At 46.8% G+C, this 27,436-nt stretch overlaps 1 protein-coding gene across 1 annotated transcript; it reads right to left on the reverse strand.

Annotated features, from left to right (window-relative positions):
* Positions 1 to 5,574: 5,574 nt before the first annotated feature.
* Positions 5,575 to 27,228, reverse strand: LOC147612164 (uncharacterized). Its single transcript, XM_086784039.1, has 6 exons — positions 27,070 to 27,228; positions 26,732 to 26,992; positions 26,000 to 26,199; positions 13,351 to 13,390; positions 6,352 to 6,400; positions 5,575 to 6,154 (listed from the first exon to the last, which is right to left on the reverse strand). Exons 1-6 carry the CDS (start codon positions 27,106 to 27,108, stop codon positions 5,664 to 5,666), a joined length of 1,080 nt encoding a protein of 359 aa, XP_086640165.1. The 5' UTR covers positions 27,109 to 27,228; the 3' UTR covers positions 5,575 to 5,663.
* Positions 27,229 to 27,436: the final 208 nt, after the last annotated feature.

Consider the following 27,436-nt stretch of genomic DNA (forward strand, 5'->3'; position numbering starts at 1 on the left):
TGACTCCCTTTGAGGCTTATTTTGGCAGGAAACCAGATGTCTCGCATTTTTGTGTGTTTGGGAGTGATGCCTATGTTCACATTCCAAAGAAGCTGAGGGGGAAGCTTGACTCAAACTCCTAGAAGCTTGTCTTTGTGGGATATAACTCTCTTTCCAAAGGATACAGGCTGTATGACCCAAAGCGAAACGAGGTTGTCGTCAACATAGATGTTTTTGATGAGCATGTTCCAACTTCCACTGTTGATGAGCCACAACTTCTTGGAAACCTAGACGAGTCTGATGATGATTCCCAGTTGATTGTTCTAGCTGGATAGCCTCAGTCAGTTGAGGAGGTTGAGCCCAGGACAGGAGATGAGCACCCGCAGCAAAACAGGAGGCTCCACGTTCTATTCGAGTACCTAGGTGGTTATTACACACCCTTTGGGAGTCAGGTGTTACGGACCTTCCCTCCGAGTGGACCACAGAGGACGGACCTCGAAGATCTGAGACAAAAGGCATTCAATGGAGCTCTTATAAGGTAAACTATGCTTTGATGTCTCGTATCATGCGGGACAGGCCCACTTCCATAAAGGAATCCCTTTCACCACACAGGATACTTGGAGGAAAGCCATGTAGGTGGAACTAGATGCCATAGAGAAGAATAAAACTTGGGCACTGGTTTGGAGGCCATCACAATGGTCAGTCATTGGTGTCAAGTGGGTCTTTAAGACCAAGTATACGTCTAATGGGTCGGTGGACAAACACAAAGCTAGACTTGTGGCTAAGGGTTATGCTCAGCGGCCTGGCATCAACTATGAGGATACCTTTGCACCGACAGGGAGGATGACCACAATTCGAACCGTTCTTGCCCTTGCTTCTCCTCAGCAATGGCCTGTATATCATATGGATGTGAAATCCGCGTTCCTTAATGGTTACTTGCAAGAGGAGGTGTATGTTGAGCAACCTCCAGGCTTTGAGATTCCAGGATCAAAGGGGATGGTTTACAGGTTGTGAAAGGCCTTGTATGGTCTTAAGTAGGCTCCCAGGGCTTGGAATCAGAAGATTGATTCCTTCTTTCTACGAACTGGATTTCAAAGATCAGTTTGCAGATCCTAATTCGTATCTCTTTCACGAACGCGGCCTGGTCACGTTGATCATCCTTTATTTGGATGACCTCATTCTTACTAGCGGTCATGTGGAGCACATTGCAGTGACAAAGGCTACCTTGTCAAAAGAGTTTGAGATGACCGACTTAGGCTTACTCCACTTCTGCTTGGGATTGGAGATCTGGCAGACCCAGAGGGGGTTCTTTGTCTCCCAACAGCGGTGTTCATGAGTTGCTAGAACTGCAAGCCTATCACGTCACCGATGGACCCAAACACGAAGCTCACAATGAATGATCCTTGTGAGCCGGTTGATGCCTCTCTGTATCGGAAGCTGGTCGGTTCATTGATCTGGTTGTTGATCACTAGATTGGACTTGAGCTTTCATTTGGGGCTGTTGAGCTCATTCATGCAGACATCTTTGAAGTCTCATTGGGACACATGATTGCGGATCTTGTGGTATCTGCAAGGTACGAAGGATATTGGACTCTTCTACGGCATTGGAGGGAAAACGAAGGACTGAGTCCGACTCCAAGGATGGAGTGACTCAGATTGCAAAGGAGATCCAAACACGAGGAGTTCTACATCAGGCTATAGTTTTACCCTTTAGCTACACTACTCAAACTATCGGTGAAGATATGGAATTTACATTCCATGTTACCCTAGATCCCTTGAGTATTATGTCTTCCTTGGTGGAACTTGGATAGGTTAATCGTTGTATTCAATAGATGAATCCATGCAAAGAGTCACCTTGCACACTCCTACAGGCAATGTACAATTGCTATTACGGGGGGAAGAGACCTTGGAGCAGCCAACTATTGCCCTATCGTCTACAGAGGTTAAGTACCAGGCTGCTTGTGGTGCTGTCTATACGAGATTGTGTGGCTACTACGGAGGTTTCTCGGTGAGATTGGGTTTCCAGAGAAGGAGCCCACGGTCATCTAGTGCGATAACCAGAGTTGTATCGCTATTGCTCAGAACCCGGTCTTCCATGCTCGGACCAAGCACATAGAGATACAATATCACTTTGTTCGTGAGAAGATTTTGGCTGGTGACATCTTGCTTCTTTATTGTTCGACGAAGGACAATGCGGCGGACCTCTTCACGAAGTCTCTACCTCAGGCTATGCTCCGGCGGCACTCCAACTCACTGGGGTTGGTTCCACATCCAGGAGCTGAGAGGGGGTGATAGCAGCCATCTCCTGTCTATACGTTACACCAGGGCCTCTGTTGTGGGTGTGCCCGCCCAGTTTTGGTGTTTACCCATTTTTCCTCACTACCATGTATTTTTTTCCATCTTTTGGGTGTGGAAGGGCTGTCGGCTATCTCCTTTTGCTTGCCGACTACTAGTTTGCTACCCGACTTGTCCTAGAGATCCAGCCAACTATTGGTCACCTAGCCGACTGGCATATATCTGGTCGTGAGCCCTTTTAGTGCAGATCGTGAGCATCTGGCTGTTGTCAGCCTCTTCTGGACAGGCCGACCAGCAGCCTGGGGCCATATAAAATGGCCCCTTGCCCCCCACACTTGACATTGTCAATTTTGGGATTTTCTTGTGTGTATATAGCAGAGTTACATAGCTTCTCTCCCCCTCTCTCATCAGTGTTTTGCTCTCTACAACAGTTGTCTTCATTTCCGTTGTGCTTTCTGACAAATCCCTCCCTCTTGAATCTGTCTTGATCGCAAGACGTTGATATACATGTACTTCAAATATATATGAACCAACCGCTTCCTCATAAGCTTAAAGTATATATGAAGAGTCCTAGAATTACTCCTCTCGCATCCCTTTTGCATCCAATAGCGAATAATTCTTGAAGTGCAAGAGGAACTTTTCGACCTCTGTCTTTCCTCTTTTTCTCACAGAATGAAACTCAATCTGTTCTGGCTCTTCCACCCTTGGTGGATCCTTCAATACAGGCTCCTCTGGGGGTAGCTCTATACATGGTTTCCATAAACTATCATGGAAGGCATTATGTGTCCTCCAATGATCTAAAAGTTCCAACCGAATGACATACATGGTTAATCTTCTTGGTATCCTGAAGAGGTTCATATACGATCATTCCCTAACTTTGGCAATCCAAAGATAAAATCCATAACAATACTCTCCCGTAGAACATTGAATGGGTGCAATAATCTTGCTAGCTTTTGTCAATCAAAACTTGGCTATCTGGAGAAAAAAAAACCAAACATTCTCGAATGTATAACTCAACGTTCGTTCTCATACAAGGCCAATAAAAGTAGCTTTTCAAAGCTTAAGTTGTAGCCAATTTTGGCCTCAAAATCCTTTGTGTCACATAAGCAGGTTTGCATTATAAGAAAACTTACTTAGTGACATAAAAAAAGTCACCAAATCTTTATTCTGCAATCTGTTTCAATCTGTTTCAAAACATCTTTGAAATCCTCTTTGGTAGTATAAGGATCCTTCATCGAAATGAAGTCCATATGGTAACCCATAGAAACCACATGGCTCAAGGATCTCCGAGATAATGCATATGCTTCCTTGTTGTCTTTGACATTTATAGGCCACAACATGGCCTTCTTGGTTCAATACTGCTCCAATGCAATCTAATAATGTCAACCACAAAAAGGTCTAGAATAACCAAGACTGGTCCTTTGCTAGCATAAAGTCTCAATGCTTCAAAAGGGTTCTATTTTAGCTTTGGTCCTCAAAGATTCCATGGCTTTATTTGTCAAACATACAATGGGCTAACATCCACTGCAAACCATTCGTCGCTCGAACTTCCTGGCATGATGTCAATCTGATGATCTTCTGATATCTCTAGCTTCACTGCCGTCCTTTTCCTTACCTATCTCGAGAAAATTGCATCTGAGAGAGCAGGCCTAGGAGAAGCTTTCATGTCTCCTCCATGAAAAATAGAACGGGTAGCTCTAGATCCTTTTGCAATGACTCCTTTGGCCCGAAGATAGGCTTTAGCCGCTTCAACTCCTTCGGCTTCGGTGGCTCGATCCTTGATGAAATCTTCAAACATTTAAGCCCTTCTATGGTCATGTTTCTTCTTGGCTCTCCAAGCAAGGAATTCTTCATCTTGGAGAAACTGTCTGGACTGTTGAAAGTTATGGTACTCTTTTGATGCTAGGACCATGGTCTCAAGATAAATAGACTGTCGACCTTGGTTCCCATCTTTTGGTCCAGCTCAATCTCCTCTTTCCAATGGTGCCCTTGACTCGTGGTCAACCTTGTTTGACTTTTTACTTTTTCTTGCTTTTGACCAAGAATTGTGCTTTTTTTTAATCAAACCTTATGGACCTGTCCCCATGTCTTCTTCCACCTGTTTGGTTTCCGGGCAGGGGTTTCATCATGTGAAATAGAGCTAGGAGGACCAAATATTTATAAGAACCCCCGTCCAAGTAATCATGCATCAAGAAAGTGCACAGCCAGTTCCGACTGTAGGGCTGCCAGAAGCCTATCTCTAACTTGCGAACGGGTGGAGCAGTAGACACTCCTAATGAATTGTCTTCATTTCATTGTCCATGTCACTTTGGAGGATGAGAAGCTCATCATTCTGAAAAATTGATAGTCCTTACAGCCTGTGGGAGTGGAGAAGGATTGGCTTGGGCAGAAGCCATAATGCCAATCAAGGGACGGGCAACCGACATGAATACGAGAAGAAATTTCCATATGCTGACACATGCAAGGAAGAGGAGAGGCTTATCTACGCCAGAGAGGGGGGAGAAAATGGCAGGCAGAGAAAAGGCGGGCATACGGAGGAGGTGAACGGCAGGCAGGAGGAAATGTGCGCAGAGGGGAGGGGGTAAGGTGGATGGCAGGCAGGAGCGCAAGGTGAATGCCGGGCAGAGTGTGCACATGCACAGTTGTGCACAGCAGGGGGGCAAGTTGAATGGTGGGCAGGATGAAAAGGTGTGCAGACAGGAAGAGGGCGAAGTGAAGGCAGGATGTGCAAGCACACAGGTGTGCAACAGGGGAAGGTGCACAGCGGTCAGCAGTACGGAGAGCCTCCAGCTCGTTGTTGGTGTTCTATCAACATAATTCCGAAGTCATAAACATTTCAAAAAGCTGCCCATGACAAAAATCATCACCACCTTGAGTTGAAAGAAAACTGCCAAATTGAGCCAGACAAATGGAGGACTATGAAACAATGGTACCTGCCACAAAAATAGATTATCACAACCAAAACTCCAAGGCCCAAAATTCCTTAGGCAAACTTACCAAACCTAATGACCAAGCTTTGCCAATAACTTAACCGATGCAAACACAGTAATGCCATGACCAGCATAACCATTGACACATTGAGCACTACCACGCAAGGCATAGGAGGACAAGCCGTCTTTACTTACGCTCACCAAAGCATGCACGTCCTAATCCTCTTTCTGGGCTCTTGATACACCCTTATACGCACGCACAGATGGGCACAGCGTTCAAAGCAACAAAATTGTATGGCATTAAGCCCTGACACTGACAGCTGCGATAAAATTTCCCAAGGACCACAGTTTAAGCACTGGAATAGAAAAAGTAAACAAAACATCTTCATTTAAGTAATAATTGCACCCTGATGGAATAAACAGCAGCTGTAAGGAGGACATAACAACCAGTTTTCATGTCTTAATCATCATCTTTAAACAGGTCATCTTCATGTCCATACCAACCCCTTTTTTTGGGTTGAAACTCTGTGTTCCCAGATTGGAACTTGGCATTTCTGGGTTCGTTGTCTTCGTCTTCATCAGTATCATCTTCTTCATCTCCACCTTCACCTTCACTTTCACCTTCATCCCAACTAAATTCTGCACCTTCAACATCATCCTCCTCATCTTCAGAAGACGCCAGACCACGATGACGCCTTCCAAACTGAGCTCCACGCTCCATTTCATGTCCTTGGCTTCTGTTTGTCTCTCTACCACCATAGACACTGTCAAAGTCCTCATCTTGATAAGTTCGTGTGTTTTGGCGGCCATAGTTGCTTCTTTGTGCTCCAAATTTTGTTTCGTCTTTGTTTGCACCCTGATCTCTATAAGAAACCGGAGATCTCATCGAGTCTTTGTACGAATCCCTTCTCATGTACGGTTGAAAAGGTACTCCAGGCATATTACTTGGTCCTGTAGTATTCCAAGTCACATCAAAATCAAAATTTCACACTTCAATACCTAAGAGCCCTCAAAATAACAACCATCTTCAATTTTTGTGCATATCAATGCTCGCATAGGCTATCAGCTTGAACACCACAAGTTAAGAAGCCTTGTACAAACACTCTCAATTTCTGAAGGCAGCCACAGTGAGGGTTCTGTTCAAGTACCTGTATCCCTCCGGCCCTCAAAAGGATAACGATCCATGCCAGATGCAGTCTGCAAGAAAAGCCCACACCAATGCTTACATTTCTCATATTGGCTACAATACCGTAACTTTCTTATAGGAGTAATTTGAACAAATGAAACACAACTTAAGACATGACACACCAATCAAGCCCCCAAAAGCTAAACTAATGATAGAATAAGCCACATTCCATACGACAACACACTTGTGATAGTGGTCGTGATGGTAATGGAGGAGGTGGTTGTGGTGGGCGTTGTGTGCGTGCATTGAAGCAGTCTGCAGCCAATACAATAAATTGATTAAGCAACAAAATGAAACACAAAACCATTCACAATGCATGAGACACGCCACCACAACTTGTGATGACACAGGCAGAGTTGGATCTCTATGTAGCGGAGGCAGTGCTCCAACCCTTGGCTACCCAAGTGGCCAAACAGGTGCTTTCACAACCACCACGACCTTCACCTTTATTCTCACAACCACCACCTAGTACAGAACCCCAGCCCACCTCCACCTTCTTTATTCTCACAACCACAGATCTAGAGCACGACCCCAACAGCACTTCACAAACCCAACCTTATGTTCCATCTCCCAAGCATGTTGTTGCTATGGAGGACTGCAGCACAACCATGAGCTCAAATAAAGCAAATTCAGCTTCAACAAAGAGCCTTCAACTGGACAGCACCCTCAAGACTAATCTTGAAAGAATCCAACTTGAAGAGGAGACATGCTGAAATATCTTGGAGGCTCAACTCCAGACGGCAAAGAGACCAATAAAAAGACAATGAACGATGAAGACGTGAAGAGTACGGGGCCTTCCATATGGCTCGCTGTGAGCCCAGTGAACCCAAGGTCACCTTCAGTAAGTGTGATGGTAAACTTTATCCCTCCACCGTTTGAAGCTTACTTTTACTGCAATACATCAGTTGGATAGGGAAATGGATGCATTGATTGTCACCTCATTGGCAATACCATTGTGTGGTGGCAATCTTGGTCCCAAGCCTACACCAAGGATGGCATGGCCGCTTATGAGTGGGACCAGTTTTTAGCCGACTTGAAAAGGCGGATCCTACAGCCAAACTACCTCCAGAGACTTCACAATGAGTTTCAAGGCTTGCGACGAAATTTGCAGCCCATCATCCAGTTTGCCAATAAGGTACTCAAATAGCTTTATAGTTACAAAAAGCATGGCTTGTGGAAAATGGCATTTTATCCAGCCCTAAAAAGGGGATTATTCTGGATTTATTTTGGTTTTATTCATGTTTTTTGTCTTGCTGCTGGCCAACTGCCCCTTGCACTAGACCGACCAGCAGCCCACATACTATATATAGATTTGCCTCATTCAGTATCTAGTACCACTTCATAGACAAATCAGGTGCCACATCTGCTAGTGTTGCTGCTGCCGGGGCCTGCACTACATCTGCTTCATCATCATTGTCTCTCTGCTCCAGTGCTTATGGGACAGCAGCCCTCTCTGCTACGCAGAGCATACCAGCGTTTTACCTCAGCTTATGGGACAGTAGCCCTCTCTGCTACACAAAGCACACCAGCGTTTTACCTCAGCTTATGGGACAACAGCCCTCTCTGCTACATAGAGCATATCAGCGTTTTACTTCATCTGATGGGACAGCAGCCCTCTCTGCTACACAGAGCACACCAGCGTTTTATCTTCAGTTCATGGAGACAGCAGCCCTCTCTGCTACATAGAGTACATCGTTTCTCTTCTACAGTTTACCTTGGGACAGCAGCCCACTCTCTCTGCTACATACAGTACATCCATTTTTCTTCTACAGTTTACCTTGGGACAGCAGCCCTCTCTGCTCACCATCTCACATCATTAGGATGGCAGCCGTCTCTACTTATCTTCACCATCGACCCCACTCGGGTCGGCAGCCCTCTCCGCTCCTCACCTCTCACTCAGGTATTGCAGCACCCTTGTCACCAAAGCTTGCACTACTTGTACCACTCGGGACCATAGTCACAAGAAACGTTTCGAGGTTTTTTTCGTTTCGAGGTTTTTGGGGTTTTGTTTCGAAAGGTTTCGTCCCTTGGCTAAGAAACCACGAGGTTTCGAAAAATCTATAATTTCATAAAGTATAGATACTTAAATACTTATAGTAGCCATCTAAAAACACAATGTAATGATAAAAAAAATGGTCTCTTCTCACACATCTCAGGGAACCATCCTTACTTTGGTGAGGCTTTATGGCAATTTTGCTTGATTAGATATCACAAGTGGTTCAATCAAGGACTCTTAAGAAATTGAAGAAGAGAAGGTAGAAATTGGGAAAGATTTAAGACATTGAAGGAAGAAAAAGAGGAAAGAAGAGAGGAGAAGAAGAGAAAAGGAGAAGAGCAAGGGAGAAAAAAAAGAAAGAATGAAGGAAGCATGAGTAGAGGTGAAAGAAGTAGCCAAAGGTGGAAAAGGAAATCCGGGAGGCAAGAGAAGAAGAGGGAAGGAAGGCGATGAGGAGGATATTTAAAAAAACAAAACTCAGAAAAATCAAGGGGAGGGGGGGGGAGGAGGAAACAAAACCTGAAATTTGGGAAAAAATGCCGTACTGGAGAGGTTTCGAGGTTTTTAAAAACTATTTCGAAGTTTCGAGGTTTCGAGGTTTCGAAAGCTAGAAATAGATTTTTTTGTTACTATGCTCAGGACGGCAGCCCTCTCTATTGCAACACCCTTGTCACCAGAGCCTGCATCACTCGGGACGGCAACCCTCTCTGCTCTTCATCACCCTTCAGGTACCGCAGCACCCTTGTCACCATAGTCTGCATCACTTCACCTTCTGCTACACACTACCACCTCGGAGTGCCTCTGCATCCACCAACACGAGCCTTCGACACCGACCACCTCTCGGAGTGCCTTTGCCTTGCATCAACACGAGCCTTCATCACCAACCATGCTTCAGCTCTGACATCATCTTTGCTTCTGCACTAGTCTTCTACTCAGAGTCTCATGCCATGATGATGCTTGCAGTACTCACAGTTACAATCATTTTTGGCATGACAGCCAAGACAAAGAACCTTGCAAAGAACCCGAGGGATCAACAGAGAACCCGACGGATCAACAGAGAACCCGAGGGATCGTGTGTGCATGCCCATGATATTTTATCTCAAAAAAAAGAACTAATATGATCACTAAGTACTTTGTTGATATGTGGTGCCATTGCACTCGTGAAGCACATGAGCACCAAGGAGAGTCCCACGGTGGGCAGTTGATGCAGGCTCTGATCACAAAATGAGCACGGCTGCAGTGAAGGCTCAGTGTGGAGGTGCAGAGCAGGACTGTACTTGGGACTGTTTTGGAACAGATTTGGGACTTATTTATGCCGTCCTATATGGTGCGTTTGCTGCCCTGATACCAACCCTTGTTGTCCTGATCTGGAGGCCTGTATTTTCTGCATTTTTCTGCACACAGGCCTCCTATGATGGGTTAATATGATCTCTAGCCATGTCTTGCTAGTGGGAAAGCAAAACGCAGAAGTGGTGCTGATGATGATGGTGGCAGAAGCATCAAAACGCAGCAATGATGATGGTTCACTTCAGAAAACACAGGTCAACCAGCACACAGATGGGTAGAAGATGGTTGATCAGCAACGAACCCTAAAATGCGGACAAAACCCCTAAAATGCAGATAGAAACCCTACAATGCAGTATCAGAAAAACAGCATAAAGCATATGAACGGGCTCTAATACCATAGTGGTATCCACACAATCAGGGAGCAAGCTATGGAGGGTGGAAGATATCCATGATGTGAGTGGAAAAGAGAGAGGGAGAGAGAGAGAGAGAGAGAGAGGGACACGAAAAGAGAGATATGTTGCACAACTCAAATGATACTCCTAGGCCTTAGTAAGGGCTGTTCACACCCTAAGGGTGTATTCTTACCAATGGACACACTACTAGACTCCAAAATACCTAACAATAGGTGTCTCTTTGTCTCCTCAGTTATGAAGAAGATTCCATTGAACTACTCCATCCAGAAATTGTTTTTGTTCATCTCCATAATTTGATGATGCTTGCAGACAGCTGACAGATACTAAGTAGCTCCAATTTGATGCAGGAGGCTTGATTTTGGAAAGCCCCAGTTTTTTTGATGATGCAAGCACTCTAATTTAATGCAAAATGCTGAATTTTGTAAATCCCCCAAATTTTGGTGAGTGCAGCAGCATCAATTTGACGATTTTCACTTGATTTTTGAGAAACCCTGATTTAATTGCTGATGTGGCATCTGCAGGTACGTGCTGATTTGGACAGGGAGCTGAGCTGATGTTGTGCATAGGTCGGCGCTGCTGAGTTGACGTCAGCTACAGCGGCAGCAAGTGGCGGAGGCAGTGGGAGCAGGCTATTGCATTAGGAGGAGATAGCGCAAGCAGTGCTGATGGAGAGTGGCAGCGTAGCGCTAGCAGCGGAGCCAATGGGGGGCAGCAGGGAGCTGCAAGTGTGCAGGTGGAGGCGATGCTGCTGCTGGTGCAGCTGGGAGGCATGGGAGGCAAAATGCGGCGGGCATGGGAGAGGGCGGCACCAGGCAATCCACCAGTAAGCATCGGAAGAGGCTGTAGTCGACTGGCTCCCCCATGATACGAGGCCCACCAGGGGACTCAGGCGGCAAGGCAGACAGTAGGGAAGCTGTCATCTCCACTAGGTCAGAGAACTGGTGAATCATGCAGCACAGAGAGCCAGGCTGCCTTCGCCGAGAAGGATCATGCATTGCGGGAGGGCGATGGGAGTGAAGAGGGAGTGTATGCCATGTGTCATGTGCTTATATGTGGGTGTGATAGTGAGAATCAAAAGATAAGGTTCTAAGCCTACAAAAGGCATGTATTTGGTATAAGCTTTACAACATCCAATCAATATCTTTGAGTCATGCAATCTCTCTCTCTCTCTCTCTCTCTCTCTGTCTCTCTCTCTCACCCACGATGGAGTTTCATCCTCCACAGCAATCACTGCTGCCGAACCCTAACCCCTAGCATAGGGTCTTCAATTGGTATCAAAGCGACTACACCCTAAACAGAAAGAGATGAGGCACAACGTGCGCAGTGGGGACTTGGAGTCTTGGAGCTTGCCAATTTGAACCCCAGTTGTGCAACAGCGGAATCCAGCCTGTCTTGGATCCTGTGATGGAAACACCCTTCACTTCGCCTGTGCCGCCCACATTCATCAACAGCACCAAATTGTAGCGAGAGTTGCCATTGATAGTAAAGCAGATACCCCCTTCCCAGCTGCAAGGCACACTCGTGTACATTACCGACACAGCCTCGCAGAGCATAATAAATCAATATTCTAATGTCTCATAAACTCTAAGGTCATAAGGGGCTTGTTCACATGGGTGCTTCGACTACTATGTGTGGGAGTTGCTTGGAGAATCTTCTAGAAGCATTCACATTCACGTGGTGGCCATCATCGACATGTGCTTCGTCAATAAGATCATCATCACTGGCATGTGAACCCCAAGCATTCATGGCTTGGACACGCCCGCACAGAGACATCTCACTATCGCCATCAAGGGGGGATTCTTCCTCAATATTTACTTTTAGTTTTCATGTGCGTGTTGTGTGTTTGAGTGTCAAAGGTGCTCTGCCCGGGTAGTCCCCCAAAAAAGATTTGTAATGTTTGTAATGTGTGTCAGTCCTTGTGTGCTTTAAGACGATTCCTCATCAAAGCAAGGGAGGAGGACTGTGTGTGAAACCAGTGTAGGTCATGGACCACTAAACTCCAAGTGTAACCTTGGCCTCTGAGTCTTTGTGTTGAGAACAAGCTACATGAACCTCTGAGCCATGCCAAGATAAGCCTCTGAGCCATGCTTGTCTTGAGCCTCTGAGCCTGTTGAGCCAAGCTCACCTGCGTCTGAGCCAAGCTTACCAGCCTCTGAGCCATGTTACATGAGCCCGTAAGCTTGCAGCCAGGAACACGTCAAGTTCTTACCATAGTCGGAGCATGTTTATTCTAGACCATTGAAGGCTCTTCATCACACTTCCACCTTCACTCTGAAGGGGGGGTTTGTTGGATATTTCGGAGCTTGTGTCTGTGTGTCCATCTTGTGTGTGTACCCCCACCTATATATTTACCTGTGTGTGTCCACCCCATACGTATGTGTGTGTAGCCTTATTCATGTATATGCGTGTGTGAACACCTACTTAGGTGTGAACACCCCTTATAACCGGATAAGATAAGTGTATGCCACAGGTCATGTGCTTATATGTGAGTGTGATATGTGAGAGTCAAAAGATCAGGTTCTAAACCCACAAAAAGATACTTGGTGTAAGATTTACAACATCCAATCAATATCTTTGAGTTGTGCAATTTCTCTCTCCCCCCCCCATGATGGAGTTTCATCCTCCATAGCAACCGCTGCTGCCTGACCCTAACCCCTAGCTTAGGGTCTTCACGAGTGGCTTCCATGGAGTCCTCCCGAGGTGGTGAAGACCAGAGTAAGCCGACACTTGCCGAAAGAACAGCAACCCAAATGCTGGATGCACATGCAGAGGAGCTCTAAGGGAAAGGATCTAGAAGGTACAAACAGAAACATCGAGGGTGACCAAAGCAGGAAATGCAGGTAGAACAACCCCCTATCACAGCTGAAAAAGTACCCACCAGGGCATCTAATACCATAGACAGCAAAGCAAGCTGCTTATGTGCTGATTATGTGATCTTAATCTTGTTTACGGCTTATACAGTTCCAAGACACGCGCCCACCCCTTACACTTCTGGTCTTCTTCTAATCTTTCCTTTGGTTCTCACGATCCTCCCTTGCAAATCACTCATGACTTGCATCCATGGATCCAACGTACATCGAGGGCATATACATTTCTTGTCTAGCACAGTACTAGGTAATACATGGAATATAGAACTATCTATTTGATTCTGCAATGCATGTGTATCCTAGCTTTTGAGTGCTATAGACTATAAACAAGAATCTTTGATATTTAGGCTTACAAACAAGCATTTCTCTTAATGTGAAGATAAGTTTTTAGTACAAACCTTGTTGTCAAACCTTGACATTGGAAGTGACTTATCCATCCTGTATGCAATACACAAGAAACAAGATGATCAAGACCTTTACACATAGATCAGATATAAAATCAAAGATGCTACATCAAAAAAAGATCACTTGATTCAACTTCCAAGAGTAGACTTTACCTTGATATGCACACACACACACACACACACACACACATAAAGGTATTATAGTAACAAAAGCCTTGAGCACACATTAAGTCAAGAGATATTTGTGCAAGTGATTTCAAGTTGAGCCATGCTTGATTTGACTAATCTAGATTTGAATGTTGCAATGTTTAGTTCGCGCACCTCACTAGGAGCTACTGTATAAAAATGATTGTTATTTTTTGTGCAAAAGATGCATGCCACCTTCTAATCAGTCACAAGAAACATTCTTCAGGCCTTTTTGTTTCAAGGTTTTGGAGGTTTTGTTTCATAAGACTTCCTCTCTCAAAAAAAAACTATGAGATTTTGAGAAACAATGTTTTCCAAATCTTTACAAATCACTAGAAAACATAGTCCAATGATGTTCTTAAAAAGTGTAACAAACCAAGATAATCCAACGATACTTGAAATTTGAACTTAAAAGAAATACATAACTAGAGATACTGTATTGGTTTTTTCATACTTAGTAGTTTCTTTCTGGACAGCCTCTGGAGAATCTGCAATAAGCACGATGTCATCAGCATAAAGTAGTATAGAAACAAGGATGCCTGCTAGTGATACGCCTCCTCCCCCTCCTCTATCAATGAAGGCCGAAATCTCGTCGATGTAGAGGCCAAAGAGAGTGGGAGACAGTGGGCATCCTTGCTTCACTCCAATGGTACTGGAGATCTCTGATAATCCTCTTGGGCATCTCACCCGCCCTATGACCGACTCATATAATGCCATGATCCCCCAAATCATGTCTAATGGTACCCCCAAATCCTGGAATCTCTGCAGTAGTCTGGCTCGAGGCACTATATCAAATGCTTTGCAAAAATCCACAAAGCAACAGTAAACCCATTGGTGTCATGCTCTGGCCTCCTCTACAATGGCTTGGAGGGTGAAGATGTGATCCAAAGTAGAGAATGACCTGCGGAAGCCTGCCTGCCCTGATGGTATGTGCCCATGTCTCTCTGCTAGTGCGTTGAGCTCAAGCTCAAGTACTGACCCATAAAGTTTGGCCAGTGTGTGGCCAATCATAATAGTCATGTAGTTGTTGGGGTCCATGGGATCTCCGTCTTTATTGATGGGTTGTTAGAAGTCATCTCCTGTCTGTATATTTACACCAAGGCCTCTGTTGTGGTCGTGCCCGCCTGGATTAGGTGTTTTCTCATTTGTCCCCACTCTCCATATTTTTCCCTATTTTTACCAGGTGTGGTAGGCTTGTTCTTTGGCTCCTAGCTGATCCAGATGGTGGCCGACTGAGTCTGCTGCCCCCAGGTAGTCTTCTATAGCTGGCCGACTTGGTCCAGATGCTGGCCGACTCCACACGTGTGCGGGCTGACTCTCTAGGGCTGGCCGACTAGAGCTGGTGCAGGTCGTGGGCCATCAGCATGTTGTCGGCTGTCCTATTGCTGGCTGACTGCTCATGTGGGGCCATTTTGGGGCCATATAAAATGGCCCCTTGGCCCCCCACTCATTGTATTAGGTATTCGGGATTTTCTTGTGTATATAGAGTAGAGTTACACGCCTCTCTCTCTCTCTCCTTCTCCATTGCTGTGTTTTTCTGCAGTGCACTTGCTCTTGTGTTCTCAGATTTTGTCTTCATCTCCGCTGCATATTCTGACATGGTATCAGAGCTCTAGGCTCTTGATAGATCTTGGGAACTATGTGAGCAAGAGGGGGGCTGTTTTGTTGCTGATTGGTGGACTGTTTTGGACTGTTCGGGAAGAGGAGAAGCAAGAGGAAGGCGGGCTGATTTGCTGGACAGCCACTTGCAGGTTTAAGTTCTTCTTTTTTCCCACGCACCCACCCTTTTCAGTTACATACCCGCAATGGCTGCATGGTAGATTTACTTGAGATGGCTGAGAAGCATGTGAAGATCCCGACACTCCCCACGTTCCCAGTGGACCGTCAGTTGGACGGGAGCAACTACGGCATATGGAAGGTAATGATGGAATCTGTTCTGGAGTCTTACGACCTTGCTGATTTCATTGTTGTTGGGGTTCCACGGCCGGAGGTAGAGGAAGGGGAGTTACCCTCGATTTGGAAGGAACGCGAGGCACAAGCACAGTTGTGGGATCAGTCCGTTCTTTCATCTTCCTCAACTGCACACCGCAGGTAATCAATCATATCAAGCATATGACGCTCGCCAAAGGTATATGGTAGCATTTGGCTTCTCTCTATAACAGGGTATTGCCCATGAAGAGGATTTCCTTGGCAGTACAGATGCGGGTTATGAATCCTGCAAAGTCATCGATGATGCGGGAGCACATTAACAAGTTGCAGGCTCTTCAGCAAGAAGTTCTTCAAGCTAGGAAGGAGATATCATCGGAGGATGGCCATCACATTGCTGTCGCATTTGCCTTCTCTGTACTCAGCTTTATACTCTTCTTTGATTACCAGTGGTGGCAAGCTCAACACCATCACATAGGAGGAGCTTGTGCCCATGGTCTTGGACTAGGAGGAAAGATTCACGAACCCTCCACAGGGCGGAGGTTCAAAGGCCTTAACTGGCCAACGGTCGAAAGGCCGGAATAACAACAAGGGCAAAGGGAAGGCTTCATCGGAGAAGTATTCTGAGAAGAAGCCTAATGCAGACCAAGAGAAACTGAAGGCCGAGAGGACCTGCAATGATTGTGGCGAGAAAGGCCACTATTGGAGGAAGTGTCCTAAGCTGACTGGGAAGAGTGCTGATTCTTCAACTTCAGCTGCAAAGACTCTAGCCTTTGTGCACTTAGAGATGATGGACTCGGATGCTTCATCTTCTTCGAGCGAGGAGGCAGTTGGCTTCACCGCAAAGGATACTCGGGAGTGGATTCTTGACAGTGGTGCTTCTAGGTACATGACTCCTTCCCGTGACTTCTTTTTGGATCTGAATCGGCAGTCAGGTCGCATTTTCATTGGCGACAACTCCACAATTCCAATACACAGTGAGGACCGGATGGAGATCATTCCCGACGGCAAGGGGGGTAAGCATTCCTCTCGTGTTCTTTACGTCCCAACACTTGGTTTTCATCTATTGTCAGTGCATGAGGTATGCAAGACTAGCTTCCGGGTGGAATTTGAGGAGCATTCAGTTGCTCTAAGGGACTGTGAGATTGGCCAGGTTGTTTGGGAAGGTGGCGTGGAGAATGGTATCTACAAACTCTCCGCACTCTCCTCATTGACAAGTTCTTAGGTTGGTGACTTGTGGCACTTCCGGTTTGGCCACTTAAATGTGGATGCGTTGCGGCGAGCTTTCCGGGACCAGATGGTGGTTGGCTTGCCAGATGTTGGCAGCAGGCAAGGAAGTTGCAGTTCTTGCGTACATGGTAAGCAGCATAGGGAATCCTTTCCGAAGTAGACTTCCAGGCGGGCTTCGAAATCGTTGGAGTTGGTTCACACCGACTTGTGTGGACCTATGCAAATACCATCCTTGGGAGGATCTCTATAATTCATGCTGCTTGTTGATGATTGTTCCAGATTCACATGGGTCTATTTTCTTTCTCAGAAGGACCAAGCTTTTGCTCGGTTCAAGGAGTGGCATGTGATGGTGGAGAAAGAGTCTGGACTGCAGGTGAAGACTCTCCGGGCTGACAAAGGAGGTGAATTCTCTTCAAATGCTTTCGTCAAATTTTGTGCAAATCATGGCATCAAGAGGGAATTGGCCACTACTACAGGTTCGCCTTCAAAGAATGGAGTGGTAGAACGCAAGAACAGGACTGTGGTGGAGATGGTGAGGACGATGCTAGAGCATCGTGATCTTCCTCGTCCACTTTGGAGAGAGGCTGTGGCTACAACTGTCCATATCCTCAACCAGTCTTCGGACGACTTCAGTACCTAACATGACTCCCTTTGAGGCATACTTTGGCAGGAAACCTGATGTCTCCCACTTCCGTGTGTTTGGGAGCGATGCATACATTGTTTGATCTAGAGAGGAATGAGATTGTTGTCAACAGGGATGTGGTCTTTGATGAGCATGTTCCGGTTACCACTGTTGATGAGCCGCCACTTCTTGGAGACCTAGAGGATTCTGATGATGATTCCCAGTCCATTGTTCCACCTGGACAACCACAGTCAGTTCAGGAGGTTGAGCCCGCAACTGGAGTTGAGTCCCCGCGGCAGCAGGAGGCTCCGCGTTCTATTCGAGTACCCGGGTGGTTAGTGGACACCCTTCACGCGTCAGGTGTCACGGAGCTTCCCTCCAAATGGACCATAGAGGACGGACCTCGAAGATCGTACAAAGTCCGTGACAAAAGTCATTCAGCAGAGCTTTTACAGTCTCGTATCATGCGAGACAAAGAGCCCACTTCCGTCAAGGAAGCCCTTGCACAGGATACTTGGAGGAAAGCCATGCAGGTGGAACTGGATGCCATCAAGAAGAACAACAATGCCATCAAGAAGAACAACACTTGGGAGTTGGTATCGAGGCCGTCAAAACGATCAGTCATTGGTGTCAAATGGGTCTTTAAGACCAAATATGCATCAGATAGGTCGGTGGACAAACACAAAGCCAGACTCGTTGCTAAGGGTTATGCTTAGCGGCCAGGCATCGACTATGAGGATACCTTTACACACCGACAGCAAGGATAACCACGATTCGGACCGTTCTTGCCCTTGCTTCTTCTCAGAGAGGTGGCCTGTGTATCAGATGGATGTCAAATCTGCGTTCCTTAATGGTGACCTGCAGGAGGAGGTGTATGTTGGGCAGCCTCCGGGCTTTGTGGTTCCAGGATCAAAAGGGATGGTTTACAAGTTAAGGAAGGCCTTGTATGGTCTTAAACAGACTCCCAGGGCTTGGAATCAAAAGATTGATTCCTTCTTTCTCCGGACTGGATTCAGAGATCGGTTGCAGATCCCAACCTGTATCTCTTTCGGGAACGCGGCATGGTTACGTTAATCATCCTTTATGTGGATGATCTCATTCTCACCGGCGGTCATGTGGAGCACATTGGAGTGACCAAGGTTGCCTTGTCAAAGGAGTTTGAGATGACCGACTTAGGCTTACTCCACTTCTTCTTGGGATTGGAGATCTGGCAAACCTCGAGGGGATTTTTTGTCTCTCAACAGCGGTATGTTCATGAGTTGCTTGAGGCCTTTGGGATGGAGAACTGCAAGCCTATGATGTCACCGATGGACCCAAACACAAAGCTGACAGTGAATGATCCTTGTGAGCCAATTGATGCCTCTCTGTATCGGAAGCTGGTTGGTTCATTGATCTGGTTGCTGAACACCAGATTGGACTTGAGTTTTTCCGTGGGGCTGTTGAGCTCATTCATGCAAATGCCGTTGAAGTCTCATTGGGATGCAGGATTGCGGATCTTGCGGTATCTGCAGAGTACAAAGGATCTTGGACTCTTCTACACAGGAGGGGGGATTGATGGATGGAGTCCGACTCCAAGGTTGGAGTGACTGAGATTGGGGAGGAGATCCAGACACGAGGAGATCTACATTAGGCTACAGTTTTACCATCGGCTCAGGAGCAGTAAGAGGTAGCCAACTATTGCCTTATCATCGACAGAGGCAGAGTACCGGGCTGCTTGTGGTGCTGCTTGCGAGGTTGTGTGGCTGCGAAGGTTGCTTGGCGAGATTGGTTTTCCACAGAAGTAGCCCACAATCATCCAGTGCGATAACCAGAGCTGTATAGCTATTGCTCGGAACCCGGTCTTCTATGCCCGGACCAAGCACATAGAGATACAATATCACTTTGTACGTGAGAAGATCTTGGCTGGTGACATCTTGCTACTTTATTGTTCAACGGAGGACAATGCGGCGGACCTCTTCATGAAGTCTCTACCTTAGGCTATGCTCCGACAACACTCCAGCTCCTTGGGGTTGGTTCCACATCCAAGAGCTGAGAGGGGGTGTTAGAAGTCATCTCCTGTCTGTATATTTACACCAGGGCCTCTGTTGTGGGTGTGCCCGCCTGGATTAGGTGTTTTCTCATTTTTCCCCTCTCCATATTTTTCCCTATTTTTACCAAGTGTGGGAGGCTGTTCTTCGGCTCCTGGCTGATCCAGATGGTGGCCGACTGAGTCTGCTGCCCCCAGGTAGTCTTCTGTAGCTGGCCGTCTTGGTCCAGATGCTGGCCGACTCCACACGTGTGAGGGCTGACTCTTTGGGGCTGGCCGACCGGAGCTGGTGCAGGTCGTGGGCCATCAACATGTTGTCAGCTGTCCTATTGCTGGCCGACTGCTCATGTGGGGCCATATAAAATGGCCCCTTGGCCCCCCACTCATTGTATTAGGTATTCGGAATTTTCTTGTGTATATAGAGCAGAGTTACACGCCTCTTTCTCCATTGCTGTGTTTTTCTGCAGTGCACTTGCTCTTGTGTTCTCAGATTTTGTCTTCATCTCCGTTGCATATTCTGACATGGGTGTGGTGATATGGGCTGTCCACGTGGGTGGGAAGCCTTCCGAAAGAGCCCGGTCGAACATAAGGGGCAGGAGGGGTGCCAGAGTCTCCCCCGCATGGGAGATGTGCTTTACCAAGAGGCCCTCGTGGTCTTGTGATCTACCATTTTTGAGTCTCCGAATGGCTCAAGCTACCATGTCGAATGTGAAGAAGGTGGATGTGATGGTGGTGGGATGGGGGGCTGTTTTGGTACTTTGTATAGGGATCGTGCATTTGTGCGCCATATGGCTGGAGATGTGATGGGTGTGGGTGGGTGTTTCTCTCGGATTTTCTTCCAGCCCTCGGTACAATTCAGACCTTTGAGAGATTGGTATAAGTCCTTATGTTGGCCCTTAACATGTGCTCGTTTCTTACGTCTGGTTGTGTATTGGTTAATCCTTTGAGCATCTTGCTCTCGGATCTGGCCAATTGCAACCTCGCGTAAGAGATGCTCACATGTTGTACGGCATTCCTCGTCATACCAATCGTTCTGGGGCATGGTGCCAGTGGGGGGTTTGGTGGTAGATCGGTTGGTGGATGGGAAAGCTGCTATGGCAAAGGTGTGTAAGATTGTGGTGAGCTGAGAGGTGAGGTCGGCTAGTGGGAGATTGGGGTCTACATATGTTAGATGTCGGTAGAGATGGTCGGAGTAAGTGGAATCCCCATCATGGTGGAAGTGAATCTGGGTGAAGTGGGAGATGGGCGATGGTGGTGAGGATGGTCGGGAAAAGCTGAGATTGAAGGAGAGATAGGCATGGTGGGCTCCAAGTGGGCAGGTGGGAATGGTGAATGTGACTAAAGCCGGAGATCCCATCAAGTAATCCATTCTACTCGAGCCTCCACCACGTGGGAAGCATGTGAGAGCTCCGGAAGAAGGCCAACGGGACATCCCGTTGAAGATGGCTAAGCCATGTGCGGTCCCCATCTCTCCCTGATGCTGTAATGTCCCCCCTATGTCCTATGATGCTCGCTGAATGCCAATCTCCTCCGAGTCTATCTATGCTATTCTGGAGGAGGGAGAGCAGTTTATCCCCTCCATGCAGACATCGAGTTCACGCTTGGGCGAAGTTCTCCTTTTAGGGGACTTCAATGCCAGGACTAGAAGTGCTAGGCATCTCTATATGACCAGGAGGAGCCGACCATGGAGGATGAGGACTTCCTAGGTGGGAAGTAACATACTACAATGTGTATACATCTCTCCAGTGTGACCTGTAACCTCACCCACATAAAGCGTGCCTTTGCGTCCTTGCGGACTATGGTGATCATGGGCTATAGATGTGTCCTGAATGGTACCACCACTCCCCCAGACCCCCAAATCTGCGTACCCCACCACATGTGCGTGTCTCCTCTTGGTAGGCGGATGTGTGGTAGCCCTCTCTTCAGGCTCTAGTGGGTCTGTGTGAAGAAGATAATGTCCCTCTCTGTAAAAACTTCCCCAAGTCCCCCAATGTCCGACCATAGTGTCCCATTGCAGTTCCAAACTGCCAGCTCCACGTGTATGGTCCCACAGACCCCGCGTCCCTATTTGGGACACCACTCTGTGATGATGACTCGCCCGTCCCTGTATACTGTCCACTTCCCCGCCTTGCGGGCCTCATACACCTTGAGCATGTTTGCCCGTATGTGCTCTACCTGGGTTTGGGTGAGATCGTCCCCTAGGTATATCTTCTCCCCTCGAAGAGTTGTCCGTGTGTTCCTGAAGGCATCTCAGCTAGCAAGGTCCGAGAATATCAAGATGAGGAGGTGCTCCCATGAGGTGTCTCATCTCACACGCCATGTGTCCACATAAGGGGTCCCTTCCACTTTGAGTTTCTTGCATAGGGCTAGAGCGTCAGCCTTGGGAGATCCCCCCTCCTTTAGGCCTGTCACTCTCACATGAAGAGCACAGACCTTCCTCCTCTTCTCCTCTTCCAACATATCATGTATGATGGGCGTGGGTGTGGGGTGTTTTCTCACCACTTCTATCCATTCTTTCTCTACTTCTTGCTTAACCACTATGGCCCACCCTTTTTCCATATCCTTCTTTGTGGCTACTAAACCTTCCTGCAGTTTGTTTTTTAGGCTTTCAACCTCCAAGGCAAGGGAGGGATTAATTTCCCCTTCTTCTTTCATCTGTGCTTTGCATACATGTAGCTCCTCTTTGAGGTCTTCAACCTACGCCTTCCACTTTTCCACTTCAGTTGCTTGGGCTTCCTTGAGCTCTTTGATTTCCCTATCCTCTGTATCTTCCTAGCGTATCAGGTTGTCCCTGATAACTTTCAGCCCATCTTTTGCCCATCCGGCTAAGGGGTCCTTCTCTGGCTTCTCCGAGCTTGCAAGCATGTGTTTCTCCATCCGGTCAATGATTGCATTCAGTTTTGAAAGCAAGGCCTCCCATTTCTGGGATCTCTTCATCTTGGAGCAAACGAGAGAGAGAGAGAGAGAGAGAGAGAGAGAGAGAGAGAGAGAGAAGATTATGTTGCTGCCTTCTTGGGGACCTAAGAAGAAAAATATGTTGCTACCTTGGGGGCTCGAGGAAGGGTGGGTGGAATAAGGGAGGGGATAAGGGAGGCGGAAGGAGCCGAGGAAGCGCAATGCACAAGCGGCGAAGCGGCACCAAGGCACGGGCAGCGAAACAACACAAGCGGAAGGAGCCGCGCAGCGAAGCGGCACCAAGCATAGCGGCTGACAAAAGGAGGGGGGGGGGGCGATGCCATCATGCTAGGCACAGCGGCTGGCGGTCGGGGGGCACAGGCAGAGAGAGAGAGAGAGAGAGAGAGAGAGAGAGAGAGCACCAACACGTAGCGCGGGAAGGGAGGTCTATGCAAATCACGCCATGGAGAGAGAGAGAGAGAGAGAGAGAGAGAGATTATTCAAAAAAGGAAGGAGGGAATAAAGTGAGCCACACACGAGTATTAAAGTCAACACATTGTATTAACTTATCAACCTTATAAAAGAGAAGGCTCCTTTAGTGTACATAAGATGCAAATACAACAACAAGGCACCACCCTATAAAGTAGGGCAACCATGACCATAAAATCTTATCCAATCTAGACACAACCAATCACAACGATTTACAATTTTAACACCCTCCCTCAATACCAACACAGGGGTCAGGTATTGCACTACATTAGTGGATACATAAAAGGAAAAGCCTTTATAAGACGGGCTCATTACAAGATTGGATAAATGGAAGTCATGGTACTAAAAACAAATGTCATCAAAGGAGTGTGTCAGGTAAGGAGGAAGAGGTAAGGAGGAAGACTGACTACAAGTGAAGTTGCCTTCTTCCTTTTTATGGGTACACTCCTGACTAAAGTGACCGTGCTCTCCACATTTACTGCATTACTTGCGCATAGGTCCATAGGATCCTTCTTAAAACACTTGGCTTCTTAATGTCCCTTTCTTTTACAAAAAGAGCATTTGAGTGAGCCAAATTGACTGTACAAAGTCTCATTAATGGTACTAACTGATGATGATGCCCCACTCGCCTTGATCCTCTTCTCCTCATCAAGGAGAGATGAGATGACCCCCTTTAGTGTTGGATCAAGGACCATAAACCTTAGCCACTCACTTGAGTAATACTACAGCCGCATCTTCATCATCTACCTTAGAATTTACCGATGCAAGCTGTGCCATGAGTCCCTTCATTCGAGAGATGAAGGTGCCAAGGTTGCCTTGTGTAAATTCTAAACCAAAGAATTCAATTTTCAAGGCAATTTTAGAATTTTTACTTTTAGCATGTAAGGGCAAAAGCACGAAAGGACCAGATGTACGAGAGATCAAAGCAAAACAACACAGCATGAAATAGGTGAGTGAGTCTATATATAATGGTGAGTGAACATATGTACAAGAGCCCTCTGATGTGAGGTGACTCTAAGTAGAAGAAGACCAATGCAGAAGCAAAGACGATGTTCGAGCTGAAGCACAGTCAGTGATGAAGGCTCGCGTCGATGTGAGGCAAAGGCACTCCGTGAGGTGGTCGGTGTTAAAGGCTCGCATCAATGGATGCAAAGGCACTCCGTGAGGTGGTCGGTGTTAAAGGCTCGCATCAGTGGATGCAAAGGCACTCCGTGAGGTGGTCGGTGTTAAAGGCTCGCATCGGTGGTAGTGAGCAACGGAAGGGATGCAGACTCTGGTGACAAGGGTGCTGCGGTACCTGAGTGATGATGAAGAGCAGAGAGGGCTGCCGTCCCGAGTGGTGCAAGCTCTAGTGACAAGGGTGATACAATACCTGAGGGGTGGTGAGGGGCAAAGAGGGCTGTTGTCCCGATGATGCGAGATGGTGAGCAAAGAGTGGGTTGCTGTCCCAAGGTAAACTGAAGAAGAAAAATGATGATAAACTGTCGCAGAGAGTGGGCTGATGTCCCAAGATAGGTACTAATGATAAAACACTGATGTGCTGACCTGAAGAGCCGATGATGATGAAGCAGATGATGTGCAGTCCCCAGCAGCAGCATCAGCAGTAGAAGTGGTACCGGATATGCTCTATGAAGTGGTACAAATGATGTGGTGATGAGGCAAAGCTATATATAGTATGTGGGGCTGCTGGTCAGCCAGGCTAAAGGCTGTCGGCCAGCAGCAAAGACACAAAAAAGAGGGAAATCTAATAAATCCAGAAAAGTCCAGATAAAATCCCCTTTTAGGGCTGGACAAAATGCCATTTTCAGACAAGCACCATAAAGCTTCTCCAATTCATCCCACTTCATCTAGGCGGTCTTCAATTCGTCCACGTGACGGATCAAGCCTTTGTCGAGATGAAGTATGATAATAGCTTGGGCCCATTCGTCGTCTTCGACTTCATCCTCCTTCGTTGGATCCATTGACATACAGCCATAGCCCTCTAAACATAAGCATGTACTTGACTTGTGTTTGCCACAAGTGGAAGCCTTCTTCGTTGAATTTCTCTATCGTTGACAAGTCCTTGGCCAAAGCTACAAGGAAGCCCACATGAACAAGGGCTAGAAAAGGCAATGATAAAGTCATAGTGACAGGAAACCGCCTTTCAGTCCCTTGGAACACGTTTCTCCGTTTTAGGACCCCATCAGTTTCCATTTCCCAAGTGATATTGTCACAGGAAACGGTCGTTTCCACCCCTAAAAACTCGTTTCCCCGTTTCCATTCCTCGAACGTTTCTGTTCCCGTTTCTCGTTTCTAGTGACTATGAATAAAGTGGCTAAAAATCCTATACAGAGACACGCCATCAGCGGCAAGAAAAGGACCCCTGTCTTGCCTTCGTGAGGGCACACAAGAGAGAGTCAACTAGGGAATTTTGCAGCCGATAACTGAGAAGGATGCCCGAGGTGCAGCCAACACCTTTGTGATAGCCCAACAGGTTGGGCAGGTGGCCTCAGCAGCCAGGCAGGCCTGGGCAGCACAAGCAAAGCATCATAGGAGGCATCAAAGTATAAGACAAACAGCGGTATTTTGGGAAGTCACCCGCTAAGCAAAGGGACCGTTTGAGGTAGCCAGGACAATCTCTCAACTTCATGATAGAGTAAATACACCAAAAGGTGGGGGCTCTTAAGTGGGTTTTGGGACTCAATCGGGTGACTGGTATTTCTCTCTCCTCTGTTCTCCCAAGTTAATGCACCATAATATCTGCACAATTAACTCAGCAGCCTAGGTAAAAGGTTTATCGCATGTGACAAAAATGTCCAGCCTGCATAATCTTGTTTGACACCCCTATCCCTTTCTTATGTAGCACAACCTTTTTGGTGCTACCAACTTGCAACTCGCCTCTGTGCATGCAACCCTTTGCATCTCTTAATCTTAGGGTTAATAATAGAGCACAATATCTTCTAGCTGTGTATCCTTATCCACCATCACATTGTGCTGTTCACAATAGTATATTAGCAACTTCCAATACACTAGGTTGGACACAGCCATGTTCTGATTCTTGTTGTAGCCTAAATCCAGACACACACCCCCTTTAGAAATTATAATAACAAAATTTAAAACTTAAAAATTTTTATTTTAAAAAAAACGATTACAAATCCTACAAGCTGTACCCCAAGGCATTGTTATTCTCATGCCTTTTCTTTGCTTGATGCATGAACCTTTCAGTTAAATAATTGGCATCGTTAATTATTTCTTAACTAGTCTCCTTCTTAATAGTTTTGAGTTCAAACCTAGAAAAGCGAGGGTCATCAAAGCTGTAAGCATTCCTGCGAGGATCCTTCCAAACGTATTTCTCGGCATCTTTTGCCACCAATAAAGGATTGCGGGTCTTTGGTGCTGGTACAGGTATTGGATCCCAAACTTTTTTCTCCCAGTCATCTCTCATTATTTGATATCTTCTCATGTATGCTGTCCAATAAGGCTCTTGACCCTAGCAAAAACATCACAACATGTTAACAGCCCAAGAGAGTATCAAGACATTATCAAAAACACCTCAGTCCACCTAAGGGTCTCAATGCCCTGTCCAACCTTTGAAAATTATATATATATATATATATATATATATATATATATATATAGCTATGATAAAGATGCACCAAGAGTAGAGGTGAGTTGCATACTTAAGGGTATACACTCATGACATGCCCTAGGTTGCTTCCTTGCCAAATGTACAAACACGCACACGGAACCATATAAGAACAACAATACAAATAGTAATGTGGATTTCTCCTGAGAGCCCTCCTCACCACACATGCAACCACACAAGAACAACGACACACACCACACATGTACAAACTGCTCAACACAAACAAGCAAACCCATCCATTGACAATGCACATAAAGCAAACCACACTATTGGAAACCCTGGAATGGAGAACTTCCATGCCACCACATTTCAAACAACATCTGGAAAAGAAGTGGCAGCTTCCTACACTTGTTTTCCTTGTGGCAAGGGGTCTTACATGGGCTCTAAGCTTGAGGCGTGTGAGAGTGAGGTGCTTGATTCGGTCTTTCCTTCTCTTCCTATTGGGAATGTGCTCATTTTCTAGAGGGGCCAGCACGATTTTGGGGTCGAACTTCTCCGCTTTGAAGAGCTCCCCGTCCACCGCCCACCATTCGTCCTTCTGCGGCGGCGGAGGCGGCGGCGGTGGCGCCGGCTGCTGCCGCCGCCCACCACCACCACCACCCTGGTGATGAGTCGCGATCCCTCGTCGCGAGAGCCTCTGCAAGTGTCGAGGTGAGGATGAAAATCGCCCTAGCAGTAAATGCAGTAACCAGTTCACATGAACCGACAGCTTACCTGCGAAAAGCAATGGCATCTGCGTCTGAGTGAATTCATTCTACTCGAACAGCATAGAGACCCTGTGAACACACTTCGTGCGCCAAATTCTGTGTATGGGTGCCAAATTCTATAATTCTATTTCGCTATTAATTAATTAGCGAGAGAGAGGGGGCGGTATTAACGTCAACACTAGGGCGTAGAATGAGGGCATATATGACAGCTACTTTGAGAGAGGGAAAGTGGTGTAAGAGGGAGAGAGAGAAAGAGAGAGGGAGAGTGGTGCAGGTGGAGGGAAGGAAGGGGAGAGAAAGAGGGAGGGAGGGAGGGAGAGAATTTATTTATTTTTTAAAGGTAAGAGGGGAGACACACACACACAAGGGTGGAG

Source organism: Cibotium barometz, chromosome 46 (assembly GCF_041138505.1).
Source record: "Cibotium barometz isolate CiBa-2024 chromosome 46, ASM4113850v1, whole genome shotgun sequence".
Taxonomy (NCBI): Eukaryota; Viridiplantae; Streptophyta; class Polypodiopsida; order Cyatheales; family Cibotiaceae; genus Cibotium; species Cibotium barometz.

What these genes read in the sequence shown, in the direction of transcription:
- LOC147612164 (XM_086784039.1), bottom strand. Translation starts at nt 27,108, where the DNA reads ATGAATTCACTCAGACGCAGATGCCATTGCTTTTCGCAG. An exon ending in GATGACCCTCGCTTTTCTAG is followed by an intron (nt 13,391 to 25,999) that starts GTTTGAACTCAA and finishes TATTGCATACAG; the next exon opens with GATGGATAAGTCACTTCCAA. An exon ending in TGTCAAGGTTTGACAACAAG is followed by an intron (nt 6,401 to 13,350) that starts GTTTGTACTAAA and finishes CTTTTCTTGCAG; the next exon opens with ACTGCATCTGGCATGGATCG.